General features: G+C 36.3%; 1 protein-coding gene across 3 annotated transcripts in view; it reads left to right on the top strand.

Annotated features, from left to right (window-relative positions):
• Positions 1–12,276, top strand: part of LOC150091747 (cyclin-dependent kinase 14-like) — a 205,235-nt gene that overhangs the window by 36,372 nt on the left and 156,587 nt on the right. For all 3 annotated transcript variants that reach the window (XM_090385502.1, XM_090385511.1, XM_090385519.1), the window contains exon 2: positions 7,695–7,775. In XM_090385502.1, the coding sequence (XP_090241628.1) occupies positions 7,695–7,775 (81 nt within the window). The remainder of the gene's footprint in view (positions 1–7,694; positions 7,776–12,276) is intronic.

Consider the following 12,276-nt stretch of genomic DNA (forward strand, 5'->3'; position numbering starts at 1 on the left):
AGGGAATTCCAGTGATGATGGCATCAGTTTTATCTGTGATTCCATAAGGTCTCTGACTTTAGTCTTTTGCGCACGCTCAGGAGTGATCGCCAAAGATGCTATATTTATAAATTGTCAGCATTAAGACTAGTTTTACGAGTGGGAAAAAAAATTCTTTGTAAGATTTAAAATAAGACGGCTTTCTACATGAGGTACTTTAATTAGTTTATTTGTATGCAAAGGACTACTGGTACAATTATACCCCACCAACTAAATAAAATTGGCTACGTTTCGGATTTCAATATCTAAATCCACCTTTTTTAATGAAAACCTCAAACACGAGAAGTATTAGAACCTGTAGTACTAAGTACCGTGCATAGGTTGAGAAGATGAAAGACGCTTGCTGACATTAGACTTGAATTTCATAGATTATAATATTCAGGAAATAGGAATGAAGGGAGGTGTTCCAGAAAACAGAAGTTGAAGTAATAAATGAGGAAGAAGAGAAGTTGGCTCTGTGAGTTTGAAGTTGGACAGTAAATGTATGTTGGCTGGTGGCGGGACGTGTTCGGACTGCTTTGAAAGAGAGAGAGAGGGAATTACTGAAGACACTTCAGAAGAACAGTGCCCATAGAAGTATCTATAGAAAAGGCATGCAGCAGAAACAGAACATCTATTACACTGAGAGTAGAGAGACACTGTTAGAAATGAGTAATTAATTAACCTAAATGCCCTCATTTGAATGGAATCTGGAAGTCTGAGAGAGGTTTGGGGGGGGGGACCCCGCCCAAAATTCTCTCAGTCAATATTGTAATGTTTTTACTAACAGAAACTAGAAGTCAGAGTAATTGCCAATCGAGATATATGATCTTGCCTAGAAACCAGTGTCATCGAAGATAAGCATAGGAGTGAAGAATCATTTTTGCGAGATATAAGACAGGACTGAGCTTTAGAAGGATTGAAATCAACTAAGTTATCTTTTCCCCACTGGAGACCAGCATTTAAGGAATTGGTAGCGGATATTTAAGACGTTGAAGCTGGTTGTGCAGGGCAAGGTTTCTCAAACTGGAAGGTGGAATGCAAGCTATGGATAAGATTTCTTCTCAGTGGAAGAATGTATTAGCATTAGTTGAGGCGTATTATGCAAGATGAAGCTTATGCAGCATCAGCCAAAAAAAAAAAAAAAAAAAAAAAATTTCCATTTCACCCATCCGGTCACTCCAAATGTTTGTTTAGTTCAGCCTCAAATTTATTTAAGCTATCAACGTCCACAACAACAGATGGAAGTTTGTTTCAGCAATCAACTACTCGCTGGCTAAAGGCAAATTTCTGCACGTCTGTTCTATAACTGTCTTTCCTCAATTTGAATTTATGCCCCCTCAGGTTAGTAATCTGAGCAAGAGGAAGAATCCGATCAGAATTGAGCTTGCTCGAACCATTCAAGGCCTTATACACTTCAATCAGATCACCTCGCAGATGCCTAGTCTCCAGATGCTGCAACTTGCAGAACTTAAGCCTTTCTTCGTAAGTGCACCCCTTTGTTCCTCTCACCAATCTTGTTGCCCTTTTCTGTACTCGTTCTAGCAAGCAACTGTACATCCTTTCTAAAATGAGGCCTCCAGACCTCAAGGTGTGGCCTGATCATTGCCTTATACAAGTCATTAATATAAAAGAAGAAAAGAATGGGAGAAAGAACTGAACTTTGAGGAACACCCACATTAGTAGAGAAGTTAGAAGACAGAGAGGCACCTACTATCACCCGCAGTGAGCGGTTAGGGAGAAAACTGGATACCCAGTTACAAAAAACAGTTGGCAAGCCAAAAGATGGAAGCTCATTGAGGAGGCTTTTATGCCAAACACGATCAAAAGCCTGTGAAATGTCAAGCAACTGCTTGAGTTTCAGACTTTTCCATTGAATTTGTCCGTGATGGGTAATATAAGCCAGTATATCATCAGTGAATCAACTGACGATCATTGATAACATGGAAGGTTTCTTGATAGTTATGAATTATTTTCAATGAAAAATATTTATCATTTTTTACTGAAATTCGTAATCGCGATTTTAATGCATCGATATCATTAATTTTTCAAAAATAGTGCTATTATGTTCATAAACCATTCACTGTATATTTGGAGTTTATCTTCATCAACATTCATTATAAACAAGACTTTATCATGTAAGGAGTAATCTTGTTTATTACTTTGGAAAAAGTGGAAGAAAGTGCAATGGTTATGAAAATTTAATGGGAGGGATTTGTCAATCTTTTTAGGAACTGGCTGGATATGAGCAAATTTCCAAGAAGGGAAAACACCTGTGGAATAAGAAAGTGAAAACAAGGCGACACAGAACAGGAGTAAGCTTAGGAGCATAGGTTTTGAGAACAAGTGGAAAAGGCTTAGGTTTTTGTGTTCTATAAAATTATGTACAAAGAGGAGTTAGCAAAGGTTGACAATATATAACATGAATCTAATTATCTAGTTAATAGCCTTTTAAATTATTTAATTAAAATTTAATTCAGAATTATCCTTAATCATAATACATATATACTCTAATAGAGAGGATATACGGCGGTTTATGTAAATAAATACAATATAATTCTTTAACGGTACTTTTAAAGCACAATATATAACATCACAAGGTTTTAATAAGAAATGAAATAAAGTTCCATGCTTTAAATGGCATTTAAAGCATGGAACTTGCTTAAATGATTTGATGAAAATAAATAATGATTAATCCTTTGGGAGTTACAAACCATGAAGTCAGAAATAAATCAAATCGATGCATGTACTTATTGGAAGGAGTTCTAAAACTTGTCCATGGGAGACCAAACTGTACCTGAAGAAATAATGTTTGGAAGAAGGAAAACTATTTAGAAAGGGACTAAATAGCACACTACAATACTATTTTCCAATAAAATTCCAAGAAATACAAAATTTTTCATGAAATGGAAATAGGTAGAAAAATAAAAACAAGACTTTAAAACAAGGAATAATATTAAACGTTGATGAAGATAAACTCCAAATATACATTGAATGTTTTATGAACATCATAGCACTATTTGAGAAAAAATAATGATATCGATGCATTAAAATCGCGATTATGAATTTCAGTAAAAAATGATAAATATTTTTCACAGAAAATAATACACCAACAAACTTAACAACAGTAGAAATCAGACCAACCAAATACATAAAATAAATTCAGTTTGTTTAACTCATTAAAGAGTTAGATAAAGTATATACATAGATGTCGTTGGAAGATTTTTTAACCAGAAGATTCATTAGAAAATACATGGTAATCATTTAAATGATCGCCATGAAAATGCGAATATCTCAAGTAAAAGAGTGCTAGAGACACTAAATTTACAATTAATTCTTTATTCTGTTTATGGATTCGCTACATGTCGACAACATGTGAAGCTACGAATATGTATGCGTAGTGCAAGCAGTAAATGAATACGACATTTCGAATAGAAGAGCATGTATTCATGGTGAAACATCTTAAACAGTCGTTTAAAATTATTCTACGTGTGATTTTAGTAGGCAATTTCAATTGCGTAAAGAATCATAAAAATCTGGAACAGGGAAGCTTGTAAAAATATTCAAGAACGTTGGGAATGCGAATGTTATGAGTCGTATTCGCATTGTTCTAGCTGAGAGATGATTAATGTAGATTAAGGAGAGCCTGGCAGCAAGTCTACGTAAGTCACTACGGAGACTTATTCAAGAAAATAGAGTATCACGCGGCAGATGTCATGCAGCGGTGAGTAAATTAAAACCGTTTCCGTAAAAGGAGCGTGTCATGCAGCAATTTTTGACACCAGACTTGGAAAATAAAGTCATTACTGTGGATGGTTATTGGAAAAAGTGGATGAAGGCCCTCAGATGTTTGGACTTTCTTCTCCGATGTGGGCTGGTTACACTTGACTGTATACGTAAACGCTCAGAAGAATATTTGTCTGTTGGTATGAAAAATATTTATGCAGCACATGAGACTCCCCTACACCCTGTGAAGACTGGAGGATATTGTGCATGACCAGCCGGAGGATTTTTGGATCCATCCTTTTCACAGAAACTATAACCTCTAAGCGGTACATTGACAGCCCATGAATTCCTGGGGCACTTCACTAAGGAGATTGTTAAAGCGTGGTTTCAGCAGGATACGCAACAAGTAGCCGAGCTATTCCCAAAGCCAGGTTATCCCTCTTGTTCGGAGATAATTTCAAAAGGAATATGGTCTGACCACGTTCACTACATTTGTCGCCATTAGACTTCTTTTTGTGGGGGGGGACATTTCCAACATCACTCCCAAGCAGATGCTGGAAGTATTTTTGATCACATACGACGCTTCATTGCGCTCAGTTATGCTATGATGCATAGTATGAAAAATGTCGAAAATGATCGTGATCGCGGTCATTTTCAACATTTTTGTGATAAATTCAATAACGTAAGAAAATAAAGAATGTTACTTGTAAATTTAATGTCTCTGGCACTGTTTTACTCAACGTTATTAGCATTTTCATGAGTTATCATTTAAAAATGAACACCCTATACAATAAAAACCATCTATAATCAATGAATTCCATTCAATGACCAAAGTTTAGGCAATCTGGTGTATGAATAAACTTATTGCTCTCCATCATATACTACAGTGTTATACTGTATATCGAATTCCCTTGTGACTACGATTTGATTTAGCGGCGACTGCGTTGGATGAATCAAACAATCAATGGCGTTTTGCCAGTACTTGATGAATCATTCATTATAATGATTCATCTAGTAAACATGGCCTACAGAAAATTAAGCACATATAGCAGACTATCAGTCACAGTAATGGGAGACAACTTGCCACTAGTGGCAAGGAAAAGAGAATATATTATTTTATTTAAATAACACACGCAATAGTTGCTTAGTAAAGATATATGTGGTGACAACTCTGTGGTTTTAACATTTAGAGAGAAAGAATTTAAATTTAAGTTTTAACAATATCAGGGAGGAAGATACTTCAGTGGATACCATAATCAGGTCAATATTAATTTCATTTTCCAAGACAGTCTGTTCAATAAGAGTCTGCTTTCTCTAGAGGCAAGTGTTATTTATGACTCTAGTGTTATTTAAATAAAAATAAAATAATATATTCTCTTTTCCTTGCCACTAGTGGCAAGTTGTTTCCCATTACTGTGACTGATAGTCTGCTATATGTGCTTAATGCATGCATCGTGTGGGAAAAAGGTCTCTAGAGTCAAGATTAGAATGGCTACATATAACACAGCCCTCGCAGTTAGAACAGTGGTTATGATTGCATTTTTTCCACATCATACAATAAAGTACTGGGTTCGAATCCCGTCTTGAAATAAAGAACTTTTATCGACTTTTTACCAAAACGTGGCCGAGTCATGCGGTCCCAGGCGAGGAGTGCTTGTTTCGTTTCATAATACGCAATTGCAAATACAATATACTGACACCTAATAGCCTTAGTTTCTTTGGTGCTTTACACACACACACACACACACACGTTTTATAGAGAGAGAGAAATGGCAAACGTATAGTCGTTAAGTGCCGAGTCTGGTCCACTACTGGTTGGTTGTTTTCGAACTTACTCAGGGGCAAATAAGTTCATGAGGCGCCAGTATATTTGTCTGTAAATTGCGTGCATTGTGTGGTCAGTTTGCTGGAAGAAAAATTCGACATTGGTTCCGAGGCCAAATAGATCATGGTATGAAAGGATAGTGATCATAAGCAATGAGCCAGAGTTCAGTTATAGGATGAAGACTTATGCTAATTGATTACATTAGTAACCTTGACTTTTATTTTGATATAGTTAGGGTCAAATTTATGATATTTTTGTTGTTTACTAATGCGTAGAAAATTCTGATCTTTATCGAAGACTGTTGAGAAGTAGGTGAATATTATACTTGTTTGTTATTTTATTTGGCTCTCACACAAATCGTCGGAGCCAAATAAAATGGCTTCCCGGATTTGTGGAGTAAAATGACATCTGTGCCATTTTACCCCACAAACTGACTGAGTGCGCATGCCAGAACCAATCACTGCGTTCAGTGGCCAGACTCTCGGAGTTAGATGGGAGAGACCGAACAGAATATCATTACTGTAATATCTCTTCAAATTATGCTTGGATTTGATAATATTATCACAATTAATAGGATAATATAAATCACTATTAAATGTACGTCTTTAAAATATTCTTATGATAATATTTGCTGCTTTCCTTGCGTTTTATGCCACTAGCCGTAAGTTGTTTGCCATTAGAGTGACTGATAGCCTACTTAATATACCCGTCTGTTCGATTAATTACCAACAGGATCATTAATTAGATTAACGTCTCTCAATTACCATCTCATTATCCGGGTATTTATTAAAGTTTTCCTTCTTAAATAAAGAAGCAGATCAAAGGAGAATGGAATTGTATGAGAAAATAGACTTCTGTTAAACTGAGGCTATTTGCTTCGCCTAATATCCGACTGCAATTAAAACGGGACAGATAATCCGACCAATGAACTCCGTAAGGTCATACAGAATGACTGGAACTGTTGCTTCTTGAACTTCTAGTATACAAATTTATTTATTTAAGATAAAAACCAATCCAGAAAAATGAAAGAAGGTATTATATATTAGCTTAGTTGATGCAGTTTTACGACTTTTACACTAGAATTTTTAAAAATTTTCGGATATAAACTTACGAGGTTAAGAGATCTGTAGTCCAGTAATGAGGAACTTATAGATTTGATTTTTTCGCACCGAATAAGCTGAGCGAGGGTTGTATGAATGTATTTGATGTTTCCTTAATGTTTTACATCCAATAAAACATCAAAGAGACTACAGAATACGGCCCGTGGCTTTAGTTGCTTAGGCGCGTATGATGTCAGACTCACTTCACCAGTGCGAGTGGGTGTGCAAATACTTTTGAGAGCACAGTATATTTTTCTAAAAGGTACAAGGCTAACGAAAGAGGCTGCTTTTTCTATTGCTGAAGCCTCAACGTTATTTATGTAGAATAAAGAATGCATGTAATTCTTCCCACTTCAGCCCTCCATGAGCTATTTGAGAAAATATCATAAAATGTATGACTTCTATTATCAAATAAACACACAGTTCATATTCGTATAATAGCTTTTAGTCCATCCATCAAAAGACATTTTATGGCTTTATGGTTTTCTAAGTCTCTATTGCAATGTTTCTTAATGTATCAAAGCACCCCTACCAGGGGAGTCTTTTGGGCTAAACTTCCTAGAGGTAATACCGACTATCTATTGACAATTTCACGGTCTAGAAGATTCTTTTTCATCCTTCAAGTCTTTATGATTTGTTTTTTCCCTTCCCAAACTTTCGAACATCGACGCATTGAATGCGGGGATTTAAAGCAAAAGCAAGTCTCTTCCATTGCTCGCTGCCTCACTCTTCAAATCCTCTTATGATCATTACAGATGTATTGATTAAATCCTGCTTTAGACGTTCGTCCGCCCCTAATTGTACAGGAAAAGATGACTCTGGGAGTGACAGAGGGGGAGAGAGAGAGAGAAGGAGGTAAATTAAACCTAGGTAGTAATGTTAGGATGGAATAATCTCTTACAAGTCTGCCGCTTCTTAATTTACAAAAGATGTAATTTCTTTAATAAACAAAATTTAAGATTTTTCTCAGACTTATCGAAACATATTTGAAATTCAATTAAATTTCCCATTTGTATTCTTTACAGATGTGAATATGAAAGATAAGAAGAGCACGTCTAGGATCCAGAAGCTCAAAAGACATTTGAGTTGTGGTTTCGGACGGTTATGTAAGTATTTGTCACGTATTAATATTTTAAGTGAAAAAAAAAAAAAAAAAGCAGACTTCGAAAAATAACTTTGGAACAAGCAAATGATAATCAGTTACCACAGCAACGGTAGAGTTTCTATAGCAACCGAGACAACAATTAAAAGTGTCGCATTGTTAGCCCATGGCTTGTTAATTTCTCCAATAATAGCGCGCGCAACCAACAATTAAATTCGGTCATTGTTGTAACAGTCTCACAGATGACGTGTTCGCTGTATAATTTGTGTGAGTCATGCTCTTTGAAGTGTTGATTTGATAAAGTTAAATGTTTAATCAATAGAATACAAATTAAACCAGTAGGTGTTAAAGTAGTGGAGCGCTCTACTTCCTCTTTTCCTACCAAATACTGCTTTGGGTAAGGAGAAAAAAACAGGAATTAACTTAATGATATCAGGGTGGCTTCTTTCGGCACTTGAAACGGCCATAAAACTAATTGGTCCACCCGCTTCGTTACGAGCGTTTGACGACCCTTCAAGTTCCTTAGGGTAGTGTGTAGTGAATTAATTCATTCGAACTTTCTGCTCCTCAAACAGATTACAGCTTTCTAATGAAGACATAGCAGCCATTGGGGAGCGTATAAAGTCTGCACGAGTAGATCTCAGCTGTAAATGCCGCTCTGAAGTGGTTGTGGTACGACTGCTTTTTCCTTTGAAGTTGGTAATGCCGGCTTACTATTTTATAATTCCTGTCTTTATCTTAAAGGAAAAAAGACAGTCTTAATGATCCTTAGCAAAGAGGCTAGAAAAAAGGTACAGTTCTTTAGAACTGTTCTTATAAAGAGTAATTTTTTGTCCCAAATGACAGAATATCATGCTTTGTGTAATTTTTTACCTCAAATTTCACTGTGTTCTTTTGTCTGCTGTTTCTCAATTTAAAAATGTTAACTGTTGTCTGTTGCCTCTTTTTCAGTCATCTTTAGTTTTAAATGTGCTCTTCCACTGTTTCTTTAAAATGTAAATATTGTTTGCCTCTTTTATCAAAGCAGAATACTTTAAATGTCGTCTGCTGTTTTTTTTTTTACTTTTGCTTTTCAAATGTCGTCTGCCAACTATTTTGCCATTTCCAATGTTCGCTTTTCCCAGCTCTTCTGAAGTGTCGTCTGCTGCTGCCTCGCAGCACTATTTAAAACGTCTCATTACCGAACGTTGAAGATGAGGGGCTGCAGAAGAAAGTTTTATTTGTCTATGGTCGAACTCTCCCAGCAATTTGCAAGAGCAGCGTACAAAATTATAGGAGCTAGCGAACAAACCACTTGGCAATTAGGGAGCGTTCTACTTTCAGCGACTGCTGACAAGTTTTAGCAACTCCCGCTCTGCCGTAAGATATATCATGTTCCGATAAGCAACTGACGGGACAGAAGAGATCTCACATATTCCATGATTGATGACACGAGCCCGCACATCTTTTGTAAGTCATCCCACTCATGAAGTTAGAACACAGTGGATTGTTCGCCGCTCTCACCTAGTGGGAGGAACGAAAAATAATCTCCATCTTTAACTCGCGTGTAAGGAAAGAAGCAAACGCGTTACAAGACGCCAAGGGTTGGTGTCATACACGCGCTTAATGCACCCACACGAAAGAGTGGCGAGGAAATGAGATTTTTCAACAGAATCTGCATGAAAATCAAGTTCGGGATCCAAAAGAGTTTGTTTCCAAGCATCAACCAGCATGGCAACCAAAGTTGTCCCTAGCGATGGTTCAGATCACCTTGGTATGCAGCAGTTGCAAAATGAATGGTGTGACGTGTTACTTAAACAGTGCTCGTGTTTAAACGTTGGCCTGAATACTTGATGCGCGAAATATTGCATATTAATGAATGTGTTGCTTGTTTATTTACGTAGGTGAGTTTAAATGCTGCTTATATAGCGTGGTAAGTAATGCATACTTGATATTAATGAGTGTACATAAATATTGATCTTTAGTCATATCAGGAGCGCAATTAAAATTATATGGGAGTGCAGTGTGTACATCTGCAATATTAATTTATTTATTATTGCATATAGAAAAAGTAAATTCTATTTTAACTTCTTAAGTCTAGTTTCCTTTTAATTTTTGATGGTATGTTAACGTGGATAGTAATAAAACTAATAGGACGTTTGTAATAATTTTAAACGTTAGAAACAGATTACGTGAAGAGAGTGCAAATGCACCTTTGCAACACCGAATCATATAATGGGTATAATATACTCTTATATAGCGAGGATACGAAGTATAAGAAAGGTTGTTCTTCTATGATTGTAGATATACTTTTAAAAGTACCGTAGCGTTCATTTTACATTTGTATTTTGGTAATATTTTCACAAAATTGCACTGTTGAAATTGCTTCCATATGCGTATTAAAAGAGGAATAAATTCAACGTGTTTCTTTTCATTTCATTCATAATACAACTTATGTGCAGCACAGAAATCAGAAAAATTTGAGAATACAATTTACTTTGTTATAATACGCTATAATATGAAGTGCACGCAACTAAAAGCAAAATCCTTCCACCCTACACTTTAAATGATGGAGTATAAAAAGTACGTGGCATTAGCAGACTCGGATTACCAAATGCATCTATCTCATTTATGAAAGCACTATCACTACGAGTTGCCTCAGCATTCAGCTAAAATAAAAAGCTTTGCTCCAAAGGGAGAATTATATTGCTATTTTATTTGAAATACATGCCACACGAGTATTGTACCTGTTCTTCAAAATCGTTATTTTTTTTTTTTTTGCTGATGAGTGTTTTAAGTGATGCCATACTGATACTACATTATAAGTGCTGCTTAAATATTTAAATACTAAGTGAGTTAATTAGTATTTTTTGAAGTTATACACACCAATGAAAAAAAAAAAAAAAAAATTCATGCTCTTGAAACCCGCATGAAATATGTTAAAGTAACCCAGTGTTGCAGGTGAGCTATACAGAGAAGTGTGTTTTAAAGGGGGACATCTCCACGTAGGCATAATGTGATGGAGACAGCACACAGGGAGTTAAATTTCTTTCAAAGACACATAATATCAACTCTTTCCTCCATAGAAAATTTTTAATTTGCGTTCCGTGCTTGCTCACCTGTTTATTCCCATCACAGCTAGTCTCCTTTCGTCGATCGCGATGCGCATCGAATTCGGAGGAAGGGTAATGGGGCGATCATGACAGATGACTTTCTTAAGTAGCGATACCGTCAATAAATAGCGAACGACCCTTGTAGGAAGGCTGTGGTTGGTGGAGATCCTCAGTCACCAGTTGCTACCTTCTCATCTGTGCGCTGGGAAAGTGCCTGGTGGCCACAGTCTTGGCACAGTCCTTACACATGTAAGGCGGTCTCCTCTGCTAGCTCTTCTTTGTTACGAGCATGTAGAACTTGCTCGTGGCCTTGGAGATTCATCTTTTTATTTATCAATATGGCTTCTTTTATGCAATAATGGTCTTGTTTTCTTTATCATACTTCCGTGTGTAGTATATATTACTACAACTATTATCGTTTCTCAAAACACGTGGCTCTACCTAGTGGCCTGTAGTTCCATTCAAGTTCTTATTTTTAACACTTTTTTAATATTCTTTTGATAAAGCCTTCGTTAGTATTTCTTGGTGATAAAAATAACTGTTCTTGCCCAGTTTTTTGACAGTTGATTTGCCGTTAGCGTCCACACTTTTATAAGAAATTTAGCTTTGCGTGAAGACGTTAATACGCAAGCCATGTGTCCGTAGAAATTAAATTAAGTGGTCTTCAGAATAATCGCCCTTCAACATCGAATAAAAAAAAAATTAGTGTCGCAACAGATGAGAGAATGCAACCAAACTAGTTAGTTGCCATGGAAACTAATGAAATCTAGCGGCGTGTCGTATAAACAGTGCGTAGATTTGAAAAGAAATTACGCATGCATGTTGGAAGTGACTGGTCCCTGGCTTTGTTCGCAAACTTCCAATTGGCATCGACATTTTTAGGACGGCTTTCTCATTTAGCGAATATTAGACAACGTTCTTAATTGAAAACTATTCGGAAAAGGGTTTTCGTTTGATTACTTACGCGCATTTCGCTTAACGATTGACAAATCGTTGCTAGACTCGAACAAAAGAGGAAGGAAATAGCATTTACTGGGTATTAAGTTATCTTTAAACTACTACACTATCAGTCTTACGTATGTGCAGCGGACAGAGATAAGTTCACGCCACTAAACTGAAATGGTTTCTGGCAGGAATCCATAAAAGAAAACTGTAAAAGGCAATGAAAATGTAATTGCCAATAACTGATACTTCTTTGCTTTTATCAGTGAAGGGATGTTAAGACATGTACCATACAAATGCGTACACATCTTTGCTCCCAGTTTCCAAACTAGGCCACCAAATCGATGCGTACGTTGTGGTAATATAAATGACCTGGTTCACTGTTCGATCATTGCAGTCAATTTATTATTTTAGGCTCCGCTGATGTCAGCTCAGTTCTCCAGAGAAAGCTAGAAAGAAAGATATTAACAG

Source organism: Mastigoproctus giganteus, chromosome 1, assembly GCF_048544385.1.
Source record: "Mastigoproctus giganteus isolate SK-2022 chromosome 1, ASM4854438v1, whole genome shotgun sequence".
Classification (NCBI taxonomy): Eukaryota; Metazoa; Arthropoda; class Arachnida; order Uropygi; family Thelyphonidae; genus Mastigoproctus; species Mastigoproctus giganteus.